This window comes from Sapajus apella, unplaced genomic scaffold (genome assembly GCF_009761245.1).
Source record: "Sapajus apella isolate SASKATOON/1434 unplaced genomic scaffold, GSC_monkey_1.0 scaffold75, whole genome shotgun sequence".
NCBI lineage: Eukaryota > Metazoa > Chordata > Mammalia > Primates > Cebidae > Sapajus > Sapajus apella.
The window spans coordinates 1,806,489-1,825,991 of record NW_022437015.1 but is presented as its reverse complement, the minus strand read 5'-3'; the positions used below and the strand labels follow the sequence as shown (position 1 = coordinate 1,825,991).

The following is a 19,503-nucleotide window of genomic DNA, read 5'->3' as shown; positions in this document are numbered from 1 at the left end:
AGACCTTCAGGGAGAGGGCCAGTGGGGGCAAAACATGGTATTTGGTTTAGAATGCTGTCTGGTGGATCTAATTCTAGCTGGGTCCCAGGACTGGAGGCCCACTGTTTGGGTTTTCCAAAGCCCTACCAGCCCTGCCTGCGTTCTGCCCCATTCCATGTCATTCAGAGAAACTGAGAATCCTGATTGAGACAATAGGAAGGATGATTTGGAGCTCTAGCCATGAGCAGAACCATTTTTCCACTGGATGTAAAGCCATCCAGAAAGTTTCTCAGCTCTGAAGATGCTCTTACAAAAGGAACAAAGAGGGTAGGGAAGAAGGTTAGGGGCTAGAGAGCAGAACGCCTACTCCAATGTGCCTACAGAAGTGTGTCAGAAGAAAACACCACATCTGAGCTCCTTCCCCTCCTGTAATTGAGCCCATGTGGATTGGAAGGGAAATGGGATCCATATGTTGCTAATTTGTTTACACTTTGCTCTGCTTGGTCTTAAAAAACAGACCTTTGCTGTGTAGTGCTGAGACTGGAGCTGCTTCTGAAGCCTAGCTCCTCCCCACAAGGAGCCAGGCCTCAGCTTGCTGGGGGAAAATTAGGTTGACCACCAGAGGACTTCTGAAAAGGTTAGGAGATGCTGCTCTGGGAGTGCTGAACAGGTTCCAGGCAAGACATGGATTTTCCCTCTGTTGCAGTTGGATTGGATGGGATGAAGCCAAGAAATGACTGCAGGCCAAATCCAACCTCTGCTGGAGGGTGGGCTAGGCAGCTAGAAATGCTCAAGTTATAAAGAAGGCTGGCTTACCTCACAGGGCCCAGTTAAGGCAAAACACAATTATCATTCTCTACTGTGAGTGGAAACTTAGGCCTAGAGAGCCATGGCTCTTTTCCGGGTAGCTAAGCTCAAAAAGCTAGTCTCTGACAAGTTAGCTCTGACCTCATCCCAGACATGTCACTGTGGCCATTTCTCATTTCCATGTTTCCAGGCTGGCATTCCCCTACATCAGTTCAAGCAGATTGGAAGTAGGAGGTACCATAACTTCCAAAGTGTCTTTGGCAGAGAGTCAACAGAGTTCTTTAGGAATTCCTGTTCCTCAGGCTGTGATATAGGGTCTTTATTCTCCCTTATCCTACACACATGCTTCTGCAGGACTGGCAGAAAAGAAAGCAGAAAATGAACCTAGAGCCTGCTCCTCGCCTGACACTGCCAAGTTCTGCCAGTGGAACCAGTGGGACTAGGGTTTCAGTTTAGCCTAGCCCTAGCTGGGGAGCTGGATTCTGGGTTTGTATCTCATTGAGGGATATTGCTAAACATTCTTCTGATGCCTAAGACATGAATTGTTATCTGTCCCAAATCATCCTTAGGTCAGCAACCTGAGCTATCTGAAAAAGAGAAATGCTAAACATCCTTGGGCTCAGTTGACCTCTTTTTCAGCATTAGATTCCTTTGGGAATCCTGGAATGCTAGGCATTCACATGGGCTCACTTGAGAAGCTCAATCTTGGGATAGAAAGTGATGTCGTGAGATATGTAGTACACTGAAGGAGAATTGAATAGCAGAGCTGAAAGAGACCTGAAAAGACCATATGGTCAAATTCCCTCATGTTACAGATATAGAAATTGAGCTGCATTGAGAGCAATGGTACTCATCAATTGTTCTATTGCCATTCAGTGGCCAAAACTGGACTTGGGCTCAGCTCTATGAACTATCAGGCTCAGACTACTCCTACCAGTTTGGACTCTTGGGTCCTTTCTGGGATATTCCCTACCAATGTGTCCTGGGGAGCCCACCTAGATGAGTCCCACTGATTTCTGAATCCAGGGTGCAGGATCTTTGAGGGCCCTAAATGGCCATGGCCGCAGGAGATTCTGCAGTGAGAAAAGTAACCCTAGCTAATGCCCAGAAAAAAACCAACCCCCAGCCTTGGGGAAATGACCACCAACTCCTAGCCTTACCTGGTGAAGGAGCTGGTATGGAGGCCGATGAAAGCAACTGCTGCCCCTGCGGTTGCTGTGATTCGGCAGCCCAAACGGTCAGTGAATATACTCACAATAGGAGAACAGAAGAAGATCATACCCATTGCAAGCGCTCCTACCCATGCTGCAGAGAAAAGAAGCACAAAGACACTTTAGCTTAGTGTAGTGCCTGGTGCTACTGCTGATATCTCAGCTCTTCTTCTCTGGCCTTTCATAGGGGGCATTGCATTGGTCTGCATTGCCAGCTTGCTAGTCCCTGATGATCAGAGAGTTTTGCAGAACAAGCTAGATATAAAACAGTGGATTTTATTACTGGGATAAGATTTGGACCACTCAATATTTCAGGCCTTTACAGGGATACTAAGCCAGATCTATAGCCTTAGGTTCTGGGCCACTTGGCTTCAGGGGAAAAAACATTGGGGTTAAGCTTTCAGGAGCTAAGATCAGGCTTGTCTCCAGCATTAGAACAACGCTGTGAAGATGATAAGACTAAGGAGCAGAGAAGGCCACAGACAAAAGCCTCTTGAAATTGTACTAGGATATAAGGCAGGTTCATGGGCCACCTAAAGATTTCTAAGGACACTGTGCAAGAGAGTCATGTAACCCTCATGCTGAAATCCATCATCAGAGCCCATGTTTGGCAAATTCCTGACTTCAAACTCAAGAAGATATTATCCTGTTGTTGTTTGTTTGTTTGCTTGTTTGAGACAGTCTTGCACTGTCACCTAGGCTGGAGTGCAGTGGCGCAATCTCGTCTCACTACAACCTCCGCCTCCTGAGTTCAAGTGATTCTCTTGCCTCAGCCTCCCAAGTAGGTGGGATTATGGGAAACTGCCACCACACCCAGCTAATTTTTTGTATTTTTAGTAGAGATGGGGTTTCACCATGTTGGCCAGGCTGGTCTCAAACTCCCAACCTCAGGTGGTCTGCCCGCCTCGGCCTCCCAAAGTGCTGAGATTATAGGCATGAGCCACTGTGCCCGGCCTTATCCTATTTTTAAAGGCTCTTAAGTGTCTATAACAATCCTCACTAAGGAGGAAGAAACTTGCCCTTTTACTTAGATTCTTCCAGTCTCTTTCCTTTTGCTCAGCCCTCAGAAGGAAAACAAACTTTTTTTTTTTTTTTTTGTCTGAAGGCTGTTATCAAGTTTCATCTTGAGCCTCTTTTCTCTGCTAAATCTTACTTTCCTTAACTTTTCCTCTTAGCTTTAATTTCTAACTCTGAAATTACTTTCAGAGCTGTCATTTGAACACTTCCAAATCTTCATCGTCATCATCAAAGAGTGTTCATTGAGTGACACCTGAGCTAGGCACTGGGCCAGCTTCTGGCTCTCTCCAATTGTGAAGCCCCAAGTGGGCAGGAGTGCAGTCTGGGGCTAGTCCACTGGCTGTGTCTCTTACCTCAGTGCCAATTAGGTTGCTTAGCTCCCCATTGGGAATCTTTACTTTGTTGGTACCCTACCCTGAGCCCTCTCTGCCTGGCTTCAAAAGTACTAGCCTGGGACAGCAAGAGACCTCAACTTTTTATCACAATTTTACTTCTTACCCTGCCATTTCATCTCCTATCAGCTATGAGATCTTGAGAAGTCACACAGCACTTCTCTAATCCTCAGTTTTCTCATCTGTGAAATGGAGATTAAAATTTCTGCTTGTGCCTGCCTCAAACATTTCTTAAACTGATGATCAGATATAATTATATGCATAAAGAACTTTGTAAATATCAATACTCACACTATGTTTAAAAATTAATGCAAAATGGATCATAGACTTAATGTAAAACTTAAAACTATACAACTTCTAGAAGAACATATGGGAGAAAAATGTTCCTGGCTTTTGGTTAGGCAAAGATTTTGAAGATATTCACAAAAAGCATGATCCATAAAAGAAAAGATTTGATATATTAGACTTGATCAAAATTTAAAACATCTGCTTTTCAAAAACAGTTATGAAAATGAAAAGGCAAGCGATAGATGAAAAAATTTTGCCACAAAAAATCTGACAATAGACTGGTATCCACCATAGAAGAGTCAGTTGACTATGATGTGTCTTGGCATAGAGTTCTTTGAGTTCATTCTCTTTGGGATAGCTCAGTTTCTTAAATCTACAGATTTATGTTTTTACCAGATTTGGGAAGTTTTCAGCAATTATTTCTTCATGTACCTTTTCAGCCCTGCTTTCTTCCTCTTCTGGGACTCCTCTGATAACAGAAATGTTAAATATTTTGTTATAGCCTCACAGGCCTCTGAGACTCTTTTAATTGTTTTTCAATCTATTTTCTCTCTGTTATTCAGCTTGGATAATTATTATTGTTCTGCCTTCAAGTTTACTGATTCCTTCTTCTGTCTTCTCTAGTCTGCTGTGGGGCCCATCCAGTGGGCTTATTTTATTTTGTTTATTACATTTTTCAGCTCCAAAAATTTCTGTTTATTTAGTCGTTATATTTCTATTTATCTGCTGAAACTTAGTATTTTTTTCATTTGTTCCAAGTATAGTTTTAATGGTTTGTTAAAGCATTTTTTTGATGGCTGCTTTAAAATCCTTGCCAAATAATTCTAATTTCTGTGTCATCTTCATGTTGGTGTCAATTGATGATCTTTTCTTGTTGAAGTCCAGATTTCCCTGGTCCTTGGTGTGATTCATGATTTTCTTTCGTATTCTGGACATTTTAGATATGAGACTCTGGATCTTATTTAAATCTTGTGTTTTAGCAGGCCTTTTCTGATACTGTGCCTTTGAGGGACCACTTCATTACTACTAGATGGGGGTGGAAGTCCAGGTTCCCTGCTTAGCTTCCATTGACACTCTGGGAAGGAAGAGTACTTTGTTACTGCTGAGCAGGGGTGGGTATTCAAGATCCCTACTAGGCTTCTTTTGATACCTCCCTGGATGGGAGAAGTAGGGGTTCCTTGTTACTGTTTCCCATGTAGTCTTACCTCAGTGAGTGATGGTAAAAGTCCCAGTTTCCTACTTGGCTTTCACTGATACCACCTTGACACCTTGCCAGGAGTGGGAGAGGTGGTTGGAGGTTATAGTCTGGCAAGGGTAAAAGTCCAGACTCCCTTTGTGGACTCTACTGACACAATGGGGGAAGGGTAGGTTTTGTTATGCTGAGGGGAAGAAATTCCTGGCCCCCTACTAAGTTTTCTCTGACACCACCTCAGCATGGGAGGGGAGCAGGTTGGAGCACCTTGTTACAGCTGAGTGAGTGTAGAAGTCTTGGCTCCCCCAGTAGGCCCTTGTTGGCAAAGGTCAAGTGGGGCACATTTTTTCCCATGGCGTTTGGCTGGTGTAGAGGGGTTATTGTTTAAAGGGTTTTTGTTTTGCTAGGCTGACCCTTTTCCCGTCTTTTGGCTAGACAAATCAAGCTTTTTTGTTTTTTTGTTTGTTTGCTTCCATTGGCATTTCTTGGTTGCTGGCTTCTTCAGCTCCAGGTCTAAGACATGTGAAGCAAAAAGAAAACTCAGGTTTTTCTGTTAAGTTTTTTCTTAGGCTCCAAGTTTCCTAGCCCATCTGCCTTTTTCTGTCCACTTTTCAATCTTGTTACATTTGTTTTAGATATAATGTCCAGCATTTTTAGCTGTACTTCATGGAAGTACAGAGAAAAGTGCCTTGATATAGTTTTTAATGCTAAATATATATTTTTTTAAATGAAGTAATCCATATGTTATATTAATTTGTTCAACAGTTATTTAACATTCTCTCTGGCCCAGACACATGTCTATCCCAAGGCATTGAAGATGTTAAATGAGTGACATGTGGTACTTGACTTCAAGGAGCTCACAATAGAGTAGGGAACACATTTTTTTTTTAAGTAGGGCAATAAAATTTATGAATCTCATGGTTCAAGACCAGAATAAAATCTTCTATTTAAAGAGTTTTGGAGAAGTCAGAAACTCCAAGTGAAAGAAAATTTTCTATAAAGGGAGAGAAAGGTAATCTAATAGCTGGATTGTGACTGAAGAATTATGTAATAGAAGTGGCTGGGCGTGGTGGCTCACATCTGTGATCCCAGCACTTTGGGAGGCTGAGGTAGGCAGATCACAAGGTCAGGAGTTCAAGACCAGCCTGGCCAATATGCTGAAGCCCCATCTCTACTAAAAATACAAAAAAAAAAAAAAAAAAAAAAAAAAAAAAAGCTGGGTGTGGTGATGCATGCCTGTAATCCCACCTACTCGGGAGGCTGAGTCAGGAAAATTGCTTGAACCCAGGAGGCAGAGGTTGCAGTGAGCTGAGACCGCACCACTGCACTCCAGCCTGGGGGACAGAGTGAGACTCCATCTCAAAAAAATGAAAAATAAAAGAATTATATAAAAGAAGTGACTTAGGGAGTGTTAGTAGGATAGGTTTTCAAAAAAATTTAATAAGAAAAATAATCTGCAAAGAAAAGCAGGAGTTGCAATTCTCATCTCTGATAAAATAGACTTTAAAGCAACAAAGATCAAAAGAGACAAAGAAGGACATTACATAATGGTAAAAGGATCAATGCAACAAGAAGAGCTAATGATCCTAAATATATATGCACCCAATACAGGAGCACCCAGATACATAAGGCAAGTTCTTAATGACTTACAAAGAAACTTAGACTCCCACACAATTATAGTGGGAGACTTTAACACCCCATTGTCAATATTAGACAGATCGACCAGATAGAAAATTAACAAGGATATCCAGGACTTGAACTCAGATCTGGACCAAGCAAACCTAATAGATATTTACAGAACTCTCCACCCCAAATCCACAGAATATACATTCTTCTCAGCACCACATCACACCTACTCTAAAATTGACCACATAATTGGGAGTAAATCACTCCTCAACAAATGCAAAAGAATGGAAATCATAACAAACAGTCTCTCAGACCACAGCGCAATCAAGTTAGAACTCAGAATTCAAAAACTAACTCAGAACCCCACAGCTTCATGGAAACCGAACAACTTGCTCTTGAATGTTGACTGGATAAACAGTGAAATGAAGGCAGAAATAAAGATGTTTTTCAAAACAAATGAGAATGAAGACACAACATACCAGAATCTCTGGGACACATTTAAAGCAGTCTCTAGAGGAAAATATGTAGCAATAAATGCCCACATGAGAAGCAAGGAGAGATCAAAAATTGACACCCTATTGTCAAAACTGAAAGAGTTAGAGGAGCAAGATCAAAAAACCTCAAAGTCTAGCAGAAGACAAGAAATAGCTAAGATCAGAGCAGAACTGAAGGAGATAGGACACAAAAAAAACCTTCAAAAAAATCAATAAATCCAGGAGCTGGTTTTTTGAAAAGATCAACAAAATAGACAGACCACTAGCCAGATTAATAAAAAAGAAAAGAGAGAATAACCAAATTGATGCAATAAAAAATGATAAAGGGGATATCACCACAGATTCCACAGAAATTCAAACCATCATCAGAGATTATTACAAACAACTCTATGCACATAAACTAGTAAACCTGGAAGAAATGGATAAATTCCTGGACACTTACCTCCTCCCAAGCCTAAACCAGGAAGAAGCCGAAATCCTGAACAGATCCATAACAAGGTCTGAAGTTGAGGCAGCAATTAAGAGCCTACCCACCAAAAAAAAGCCCAGGTCCAGATGGGTTCACAGCCGAATTCTACCAGACATACAAAGAGGAGCTGGTACCATTCCTTCTGAAACTATTCCAAACAATACAAAAAGAGGGACTCGTTCGCAAATCATTTTATGAGACCAACATCATCCTGATACCAAAACCCGGCAGAGACTCAACAAGAAAAGAAAACTTCAGGCCAATATCCATGATGAACATACATGCAAAAATCTTCAATAAAATACTGGCAAGCCGATTGCAACAGCACATCAAAAAGTTTATCCACCATGATCAAGTAGGCTTCATCGCGGGGATGCAAGGCTGGTTCAACATACGCAAGTCTATAAACGTAATTCACCACATAAACAGAACCAAAGACAAAAACCACATGATTATCTCAATTGATGCAGAGAAGGCCTTTGACAAAAATTCAACAGCCTTTTATGCTAAAAACCCTCAATAAGCTAGGTATTGACGGAACGTATCTCAAAATAATAAAAGCTATTTATGACAAACCAACAGCCAATATCATACTGAATGGGAAAAAACTGGAGGCATTCCCTTTGAAATCTGGCACTAGACAAGGATGCCCTCTCTCACCACTCCTATTCAATATAGTACTGAAAGTTCTAGCCAGAGCAATCAGGCAAGAAAAAGAAATAAAGGGCATTCAAATAGGAAAGGAGGAAGTCAAATTGTCTCTATTTGCAGACGACAAGATTGCATATCTAGAAGATCCCATCATCTCAGCCCAAAATCTCCTGAAACTGATAAGCAACTTCAGCAAAGTCTAAGGATAGAAAGTCAATGTGCAAAAATCACATGCATTCCTATACACCAATAACAGACTTAAAGAGACCCAAATCAAGAACGAACTGCCATTCACAATTGCCACAAAGAGAATAAAATACCTAGGAATACAACTAACAAGGAACGTAAAGGACCTCTTCAAGGAGAACTACAAGCCACTGCTCAACGAAATAAGAGAGGACACAAACAGATGGAGAAACATTCCATGTTCATGGTTAGGAAGAATCAATATCGTGAAAATGGCCATACTGCCCAAAGTAATTTACAGATTCAATGCTATCCCCATCAAGCTACCAATGACCTTCTTCACAGAACTGGAAAAAAACACCTTAAACTTCATATGGAACCAAAAGACAGCCTGCATAGCCAAGTCAATTCTAAGCAAAAAGAACAAAGCAGAAGGCATCACACTACCGGACTTCAAGCTATACTACAAGACTACAGTAATCAAAACAGCATGGTGCTGGTACTAAAACAGAGATATAGACCAATGGAACAGAACAGAGCCCTCGGAGGCAACACAACATATCTACAACCATCTGATCTTTGACAAACCAGACAGAAACAAGCAATGGGGAAAGGATTTCCTGTTTAATAAATGGTGTTGGAAAAAATGGCTAGCCATGTGCAGAAGGCAGAAACTGGACCCCTTCCTGACACCTTACAGTAAAATTAACTCCAGATGGATTAAAGACTTAAACATAAGACCTAACACCATAAAAACCCTAGAAGAAAATCTAGGCAAAACCATTCAGGACATAGGCGTAGGCAAGGACTTCATAACCAAAACACCATAAGCATTGGCAACAAATGCCAAAACAGACAAATGGGACCTAATCAAACTCCACAGCTTCTGCATGGCAAAAGAAACAGTCATTAGAGTGAATAGGCAACCAACAGAATGGGAAAAAATTTTTGCAGTTTACCCATCTGACAAAGGGCTGATATCCAGAATTTACAAAGAACTACAACAGATTTACAAGAAAAAAACAAGACCATTAAAAAGTGGGCAAAGGATATGAACAGATACTTTACAAAAGAAGACATACATGAGGCCAACAAACATGAAAAAATGCTCATCATCACTGGTCATCAGAGAAATGCAAATCAAAAGTACATTGAGATACCGTCTCACGCCATTTAGAATGGCGATCATTAAAAAATCTAGAGACAACAGATGCTAGAGAGGATGTGGAGAAATAGGAACACTTTTACACTGTTGTTAGGAGTGTAGATTAGTTCAACCATTGTGGAAGACAGTTTGGCGATTCCTCAAGGACCTAGAAATAGAAATTCCATTTGACCCAGCAATCCCATTACTGGGTATATATCCAAAGGAGTATAAATCGTTCTACTATAAGGACACGTGCACACGAATGTTCATTGCAGCACTGTTTACAATAGCAAAGACCTGGAACCAACCCAAATGCCCATCGATGATAGACTGGACAGGGCAAATGTGGCACATATACACCATGGAATATTATGCAGCCATCAAAAACGATGAGTTTGTGTCCTTTGTAGGGACATGGATGAACCTGGAAACCATCATTCTCAGCAAACTGACACAAGAGCAGAAAATCACACAGCGCATGTTCTCACTCATAGGCGAGTGTTAAAAATGAGAACACATGGACACAGGGAGAGGAGCACTACACATTGGGGTCTGTTGGGGGGAAATAGGGGAGGGTCAGTGGGGGGTGGGGAGTTGGGGAGAGATAGTATGGGGAGAAATGCCAAATATAGGTGATGGGGAGGAAGGCAGCAAAACACTCTGCCACGTGTGTACCTATGCAACAATCTTGCATGTTCTTCACATGTACCCCAAAACCTAAAATGCAATAAAATAAATTAAAAAAAGAAAAATAATCAAGCAATGACTATATGAAAAAGGAAGAACTAATAATTATAATCTCAATTATGATGACAATTATAACCATATTGATAATAGATGGGTGTTATTGGTTATCCTTTACTTTTGTTATACTCAGTTTCCCATTTTGGAAAATACAAAGAGTTGGTAGAGGTTTTCTAGAATTCTAACAATTTTTGGACTCAAAGTTAGGAGTTTCTATTGTTCCCCATAATTACCCCTGCTCTTATATGGGGAAGACAAAGAGATTTCAGTGAAATAACTGAGATGTGGGAGAGTTGGGTAGATTTCAACAGGCAATGTACAGTCATCTTTCTAAACAGACTTGGAAAAATCAGTGGTGGAACCCATAACGTTCTATCAGGCAGAGAACATTATTTTCAACCCACAGTACATAAGTGCTGAGCAAGTATGTAATTCCTGACTAATAAATTTTCTGTTCAACAGATCCCTGGATTTTGAGGATGAACTATTATAATTCATGTAATTCGATGATATAGTTATTATACCTTTCACACTTTTCATCAGTGGTTCCCAGAGTTATTTTCAACCTTAACCTTGCCCTCTCAGGGGTAACAAGGCCTACCCCTCTCCTATGGTATCATGGAGTGAGAGTTGGCCCCAAAAGGCCTGCATCTAAGTGAGCATATGCCTGTATTCAGCAGGCAACACTACTTAGTACCCATATCTAACTAGATTTCTGTTGGGCCTGGGCAGTACAAGGCCAGAACTCTGATGTTTCCAGCACCATCCTGGATTTGTTGGCCCTCAAGTTTCCTCATCTACAAAGGCTTTTTTCGCTCAAATACCTAGTTAGTGCCTTGGATCCTTACCCAGGCACTCAGGTTAATATCTTTGAAGTATAGGAGACTGCTCAGAAAATAATTCAAGTGTGAGACCAGATTCCTCACTCCTTGGCTGCTGAAAGTGAAGCTCTCTGAGCTCTCCCTCTGGGTTGAAAGAGAGAGAGTGAGGGTACCCCAAGAGCCAAACTCTCCAAACACATTACAGGCTTTCATAAATTCCTATTATTGTGGGGGAAATAACAAAAGCTCAAATGAGAAAATGATGGTGCAAAGCTAAATAATGGCCAAAGCTAGGTCAAGGGTAGATAGAAAGAGAGATAAGGAGGGTGACACAGGAGCAGAGATGGCTCTGTTCAAGAGCCCCTACTTCCTGACAAGATGCACAGTACAGTGAAAGAATAGCAAATAGGATTAAGAGGCCAGTTTCTAAGGCTAAGCTATCCAACTGCTATACTCCATGCTAAGTGGAGAGAATGGCACTATAAATTAGAGTCTGTGTTGCCAGAAATATTCCACTCCTGCCCCATCCCCACACCTCTTCAGAGTTCCCAGAACATGGTGATGTGTCTACATCTAGTTCGGATAAATGGGATAGTTGGAATGATAGTTGAAATGATAGTTCCCAGAACATGGTGATGTGTCTACATCTAGTTTGGATAAATGGATAGTTGGTATTAGTATGGCATGGGGACAGTATGGGATAGGTAGCTGGCAGCTCAGGATTGTGATGACTTATGCTGGTACATCCAGCCAGTTAGAGAGCACACATTAGTCAGATGACTGAAAGAATTGGTGAAACATTTTTAAAAGGAGGATGTAGGAGAAGGCACTTTAGGGGTCAGCTGGGGAGCTCCAGAGAGGAGAAATGCAACACTCTGGTCTTCTTTAGGGACTAAGATAACAGGAGCCCTGACCTCCATTATCTTTGTGGCTGACCAGAAGAGTGACCTCCAGCTGAGCTTCGTTTATTAATTATTTCCCTAGCCTTGGCCAGGGCCCAGAGTTAAGTGCTACATAGCCATCTGTCCAGTGAATAGATAAAACACTCTTGCTTAGGGAAGCTTCTTCCAAACCTTTTTCCATTTTCTGACAACAGTGTGTTGAAAAGCTCTTTCTTCCAGCACTCAGACACTCTAAGCCCATTTGCTTTGTTAGCTACTCACCATCCATCCATTGTGTCTGGAACTCTACTTCATATTTCTAGCAAATCTTTATTTTAAAAGTCCAAAAGTACTTTCATGTTTGTCCTAGCATTGGGTCCTCCCAGTACATATATATATATATATATATATATTTTTTTTTTCATTAAAATGCGATGGTGTTTTTTCTGGGGTGGCACAGCAATACTAGAAAACATTATTTTCCAAGCATTCCATATCTAAACAAATCTCATTTTTATCTTTCCACATTTTGTCTCAAGACATGCCGATTTTCCTGGGCTACCTACTTTTGAATTTCAAAACTTTATTTTCTTTTTAGAGACAGGATCTTGCTCTGTCACCCAGGCTGGAGTCAGTGGCATGATCATGGCTCACTGCAGCCTCAAGCTCCCATGATCAAGCGATCCTCCCACCTCAGTCTCCTGAGTAGCTGGTACTACCGGCATGCACCACCACACCCGGCAATTTTTTTTTTTTTAGTTTTTGAAGAGATGGTATCTTGTTATGTTGCCTAGGCTGGTCTCAAACTCCTGGTGTGAAGCCATCCTCCCTCCTTAGCCTCCCAAAGCTCTGAGATTGAGCCACCATGCCCAGCCCAAGTGTCAAAGTTTAAAGCCAAATAATCACTGAACATTTAAGTTGTCTCATTACCTCCATATTAGGTTATTTGGCCTCCTTCCCTCTGCAGCTATTGTTTATTTACTTTCACTTTTGGAGTTAGAAGATTTAGGGGTTCAGTTACTAATTTTACAGAGAGTCAAACTGAGAGAGAGTGAAATAGACCCACGCAGAAGAGTACTCATGCCAGTTCTGAAAATGAGACATTTTAACTCCTGTCCCAGTCCTTCAAGGGTAACTGGGCTCTACTTAATGGCCTGTGGTCACTGATTTGACACCCACTGGTTGTGGACAATGGTCAGTTATCTACTTTAGTAGCTAAGGCAGATTACAGGTGGCTTTTTTACTAAAACCCAACAGTGCTGGGAGAAACTATGACTTGAAACAGTTCCTCATCTTTTTCTGAGAAGGCTGGCCCAGCACCTACAGACTCAGATTATCAGACATTCACCTAATAGACAGTATGGGAAATAAGTCAAAAGCAAAGACAGAAAAGAAATAAGGAGACAGAGGAGAGACAAACATATCTAAAATAAAAACACTGATGACAGCGTCCTTATTAGAACTGCAAGATGTTAAAAATGAAAGGGCCCTTATGAATCATAGAGTGGCTGACCAAGATGGCTTCACTTGTGAATTCCTCCTACCTGAGCCTCCCAAAGTGTTGGGCTTACAGTCATGAGCCACCATGCCCAGCCCTATAAGGCCAGTATTACCCTGACACCAAAACCAGATAAAAACATCACAAGAAAAGAAAACGACAGATGAAGGTCCATCATGAACACAGTTTCAAACTCTTAACATTTTAGCAAATTGAATTCTACAATATATAAAAAGGATAGGCTGGGCTCAGTGGCTCATGCCTGTAATCCCAGCACGTGGGGAGGCCAAGGTGGGTGGATCGCTTGAGGTCAGGAGTTCGAGACCAGCCTGGCCAACATGGTGAAACCCCATCTCTACTAAAAAAAATACAAAAAAATTAGCCAGGCATAGGGAGGCTGAGGCAGGAGAATTGATTGAACCCAGGAGGCAGAGGTTGCGGTGAGCAGAGATGGTGCCACTGCATTCCAGCCTGGGCAACAGAGACTCCACCTCAAAAAAAAAAAAAAAAAAAAGGACAAAACATCATGATCAAGTGTGATTTCTCCTGGAAATTTAAGGTTAGTTCAACATTCAAAAATCTATCAATGCAGTATGCAATTATACCAGACTTAAAATTAAAAATGTATACATAATCATCTCAATTAAATATCCTTTCCAAATTTTAAAAAATCTTTTAGCAAGTCAGAAATACAAAGGGAACTTTCACAACCTGATAGAGGGCAACCATTAAATATCTATAGCTAACATTATCACTGTGAAAGACTGAATGCTTCCACACTACAGTTAGGAATAGGTGCAGTGGCTCACACCTCTCATCCCAGAACCTTGGGAGGCTGAGGCAGGTGGATCACTTGAGTCCAAGAGTTCAAGACCAGCCTGGGCAACATAGTGAGACCTGCTCTCTACAAAGAAAAAAAAATTATCTAGGCATGGTGGTATGTACCTGGAGTCCCAGCTACTCAAGCAGCTGAGTCAGGAGGATCACCTGAACCTGGGGAGGTGGAGGCTGCAGTGACTGTGATCGCACCACTGCAATCCAGCCTGGGCAACAGAGTGAGACCCTGTCTCAAACAAACAAACAAACAAACAAACAAACAAATGGGATATGACAAGGATGTCTGCTCTCACTACTTCTACTTAACCTTCCATTGGAGGTTCTAGCTAGTGCAATAAGACAGTAAGAAGACATGGGAGAGTGGGAAGAGGGAGAATAGCAGAAAAGATAACTACTGGGTACTGGTCTTAATACCTGGGTGATGAAACAATATGTACAACAAACCCCCGTGATATGTGTTTACCCTATGTAACATATCTTCACATGTACCCCCAAACCTAAAATAAAAGTTAAAAACAAACAAGACAGTAAGAAGAAATAGAAGACACACAGATTGGAAATGAAGATGTAAAACCATCTTTATTTACAGACAACATTATTATCTACCTAGAAAAATGAAAGGACTCTACAAAAATATCTACTAGAGCTAATAAATAAGCTAAGCCAGATCTCATAGTATACAGTCAATATACAAAAACAAATCGTATTTATATATACTAGCAATGGATAAACATTGAAATAAAAATACCATTTGCAATGTCATCAAAAATTTATAATACTCATGGATAAATTTGATTAAAAATATATCAGGCCTCTATATTAAAAATTATAAAATGTTGCCAAGAGAAATTAAAGAAGACTTAAATAAATGGAGGGATATATCTTGTTTATGGGTCAGATGTCAATTCTCTCCAGTCGTTCTGTAGATACAATGCCACCCTAATTAAAATCCCAGGAAGGTTGTTTCGGTAGAATTTGGCAAGTTGATTCTCAAATTTAAGTGTAAAGGAGAAGAACATAGAATTGAGAAAATAAGTTTGACAAGGAATAAAGTTAGAATTCTTATGTTACCTCATTTCAAGACTTACTACAAAATTACACTGTTGGTAGGAATGTAAATCAGGATAGCCATTCTGGAAAACAGTATGGAGGTTTTTCGAAAAACTAAAAACAGAACTACCATATGACCCAGCAATCCCACTGCTAGATATTTATTCAAAGGAAAGAAAATCAGTATGTCAAAGAATTATCTATACTACCACATTTATTGCAGTAGTATTCACAATAGCCAAGAAATGGAATCAACCTAAGTGTCCATCAACAGATAAATGGATAAAGAAAATGTGGTATATATACACAATGGAATACCATTTGGCCATCAAAAAGAATGAAATCCTATCATTTGGTATTTGACTTTCTGTTCTAACTTATTTCACTTAAGATAATGGCCTCCAGTTCCATCAGTTCCATCCATGTTGCTGCAACAGACATGATTTCATTCTTTTTCATGCCTGAGTAGTATTCTATGGTATATATATATGCCACATTTTCTTTAACCAAGCATCTACTGATGGACACCTAGGTTGATTCCATGACTTCGCTATTGTGAATATTGCTGCAATAAACATACAAGTGCAGGTATCATTTTTGTATAATGATTTCCTTTGAATATATACTCAGTAGTGGGATTGGTGGGATTGGTGGATTGAATGATAGTTCTGTCTTACATTCTTTGAGAAATCTGCAAATTGCTTTCCACAGTGGCTAAACTAATTTACATTTCCACCAACAGTGTATAAGTGTTCCCTTTTCTTCATCATCCATGGTTTCCTGTGTATGTACACATGCATCAAATTATACACTTGAAATATATGTCGTTTACTGTATGTAAATTATTCCTCAATACAGCTTTGAAAAAACAAAACAAAACAAAAATCACAGATGAGGCTGGGCGCAGTTGCTCATGCCTGTAATCCTAGCACTTTGGGAGACCCAAGATAGGCAGATGGCTTGAGCTCAGAAGTTCAAGACCAGCCTGGGCAACATGGCAAAACTCCTCTCTACAAAAAAATAAAATAAAGTAAATATTAGCCAGGCATAGTGGCATGGGCCTGTAGTCCCAGTTACTTGGGAGATTGAGGTCAGAGGATCACTTGAGCAGGAAATCAAGGCTGCAGTGAGCTGAGACTGTACCACCACACTCCAACCTGGGTGACAAAGTGAGACCCTGTCTCAATCAATTAATCAATATCACAGATGAGAACACTGAAGTTCAGAGAGGACATAAACTAAGGATATAGAGTAAGTCAATTGCTAAGCCAGGCTAAAATCCCCATCTTTGGAGTCCTAATCCTGTGCTCCTTCTAATGCACTGTGATACCTGACAGGCCCCTGATCAATCTGTTCTCATCATATCTTCTCTTCTATTGCCTTCACCCTTCTGAGTCTCTCTCCCCTGGGACTCCATGGGAAAGTCCCTGAGATCCTTCTCCCGCAGGCCTGCTTTTCTCCCTCTGCCCACTGAACCATTTACTTTGACCTCTCCCTCTCTTTAGACATTAAGTAAATGTCAACTTAACTCCCAGCCAAACTCATCTGCCTCCAGGGGTGCTTTTCTAGTACTACATTAGGCAATGGCTGTATGGACTTGGCTCTCCTGAACTCCAGGGCATTGCCTCCCAGCCTAGATCTACCTCAAGGTCTCTACAGTCCCCCTCCCAGGCCTCCTGCCCCATATTACTAGACATGGAGAGGCATTCAGCAAAGGCCGATCAATGATCTTTCTATTGTTTACAGATGAAGACATGAGGCCTACAGACTTGGTTTACAGCAGGGTAGGGAGGAGGCCTCAGGTCTCCTCCATCACCACGCCCTATCTACTTTCCTGATTGGCTCTCTATCATTTTAGCATCTCGGCCTGGCAACCTTTAAATGGTGGGTGGAGCCCTTATGGTTTCCAGGGCCCTGTGGGGTTAGGAAAAGGAACCCTGAACACATGGACCAGAAGGAGTGAGTGTGAAATTATAATAGGGCAATGATGTCTAGAGCTCACCAGCTGCTTCTTATTAGGTTAGCAAATCTCTATACCCTCCTTGGAAACATGTGGCTGCTCCATTGATCTGCCCAACCACCAGAGAAGAAGCAGCAGGAATCAGACGAACAATTTTCTTAAGCTCAGCTTTCAGGAAGCATCAGTGCCTTTGTAGAGGCAAAACAACAAACAAGTACCAAAATGGTGAGCCTCTTCCTACTTTTGAGACTGAAACTGGATAAGGCCCTGCTTATAACTTTAAGGCCACTTTTGAGCTAAAGAGGTAGCCAGTTTGGCAGCTGCTTCTAGCAGGCACCCAAATGGGACAGGTGATCACTCTGTTACCAGAAGCAACTCTTCCTACACTATAGTTTAACATTAGGAAGGAAACCTCGGATGGTCTGCCTGGGGCAGATGACAAGTTAATCAATCCAGGGAAGGCTGGCTGCCAGGATCAATATGGCTTTAATCCTCAGAGCTGAGCTAAGCACTAATGGTGGCTCCATAGTCACAGGCCTGCTGCTATGACTTCATGAAGCATGAAAGTCCGGAGGAAATCTCAAGAGACCACTTAGGCCATGTTCCTGCCTCTAAGCAGGAATATGCTGATAATCCCTAGCACCCTTGAATTCCTTGTCTGAAGGAAGGGAGGTAGGGAAAAAGAGGGCAGAGGGACTGCAAAAATATGGACAGAGCTCATTTTTCAATCTAAAATGCCTTTTCCAGGGATACTGCTCCTTTTTCTTAAGTGTTTTCTGAGAGAGATGGGGCAAATGAGGAAACAGCAGAAGAAGGAAATCAAAAGTCCCTTCAGGCCAGAGGATATTACACCGGTTGGGTGGTTAACAGCTTGCTTCCAGCTGGGAAATTTCCTTAAGCCTCAGCTTAGCCTTCCTGAAACAAGGCTGGGACCTCTGTCACTAAAGGAAGGTTCTAAGATAGATGAATTTTCCTTCTTTAATTTTTTTTCCTAGCTACTAAACCATCAGGGATGGGCTGGATTTATCTTTCTATAACGTTTGTATAATGATAAGTGTGCAGGCTCTGAGTCAGACAGACATAGATTTAAGAACAAGGTGTATGTACTTGCTATTTGTGTCTTTTGTTTGTTTGCTTGCTTATTTGAGACAGAGTCTTGCTCTGTCACCTGGGCTGGAGTACAGTGGCATGATTATGGCTCACTGCAGCCTCAACCTCCCAAGCTCAAGTGATCTTCTGACCTCCACCTCCTGAGTAGCTGGGTCTACAGGTGCACCACTACACTCTGCTAATTTTTGTATTTTTTGTAGAGATGGAGTTTCTGCCATGTTGCCCAGGCTGGTCTTGAACTCCTGGGCTCAAGCCATCTGCCCACCTTGGCCTCCCAAGATGCTGGGACTACAGGCGTGAGCCACTGCTCTAGGTCCTTACTTTCTATTCGACCTTGAGAAACTTATTTCATGTCTCTAGTCCTCAGTTTTCTCATCCAAAAAAATGGACCTTATTAAAGTACTAACTAAATGATTGTTTTGTGAGGATTCAGTGAGCTAATGTAAGAGACCTGACATGTAGGAATTAAATATAGTCCTGGGGCAGGCAGATGAGGACAGCCACTCCCCTCAGGCTGCTAATGAAGGGGTCACATGTCCCCCACACATACACCCCTCCTTTAGCTAGCCCAAGTGTGTGGAATGCCCGTTATGCAACAGTGTGTCTTTGTGTGCAGAAGTTAATGATTGCTGAGAGCAGTAAGTCCTCACAGCACTTCATGGGCTCCAGCACACCCCCAAACCTGAAATGCAGCAACAAGAAGCTTTATCATGGGTAACTAGGAGCCAGGCCCTCAGTAGGGAAAATGCAAAGTGAACTCTGGGTCTGGGGTGGGTACTGGCTACTTATCTGACAGGTGCCTCTGTAATAGGGGTGGGAGTGGTAGAGTTTGCAGAAGGTTGGAGGTCAAAGTTTCTAACCCCTTCCTCTAATTCAATATGCCAGGAGGCAAGATGGGTGGGTGGGAAGGGAAGGCAATAGCCACTCGTGCCATCCCTGATCAAGCCAGAGTCCAACAGACTCAAGAGCGACCTGGCATTGAAGGGGGAAGGTCCCAACACCTTGGTAATTTAATGTCAATCTCACCTCACCTTTGTAGAGTTTTTTTATCTCCCAAAACCCTTTTCCAGCACTTATCTCATTATATCTTTACAGGAACTGTATAAGATCAATAGGGCAGCAAATGTCCTCCCACATGTCTTC

General features: G+C 41.6%; 1 protein-coding gene across 1 annotated transcript in view; it reads right to left on the bottom strand.

Moving 5' to 3' along the window:
- SLC16A2 (solute carrier family 16 member 2) overlaps positions 1-19,503 on the bottom strand; it is a 111,008-nt gene that overhangs the window by 11,338 nt on the left and 80,167 nt on the right. Inside the window, exon 2 of the mRNA XM_032251306.1 lies at positions 1,947-2,091. Coding sequence (XP_032107197.1) covers positions 1,947-2,091 — 145 coding nt within the window. The remainder of the gene's footprint in view (positions 1-1,946; positions 2,092-19,503) is intronic.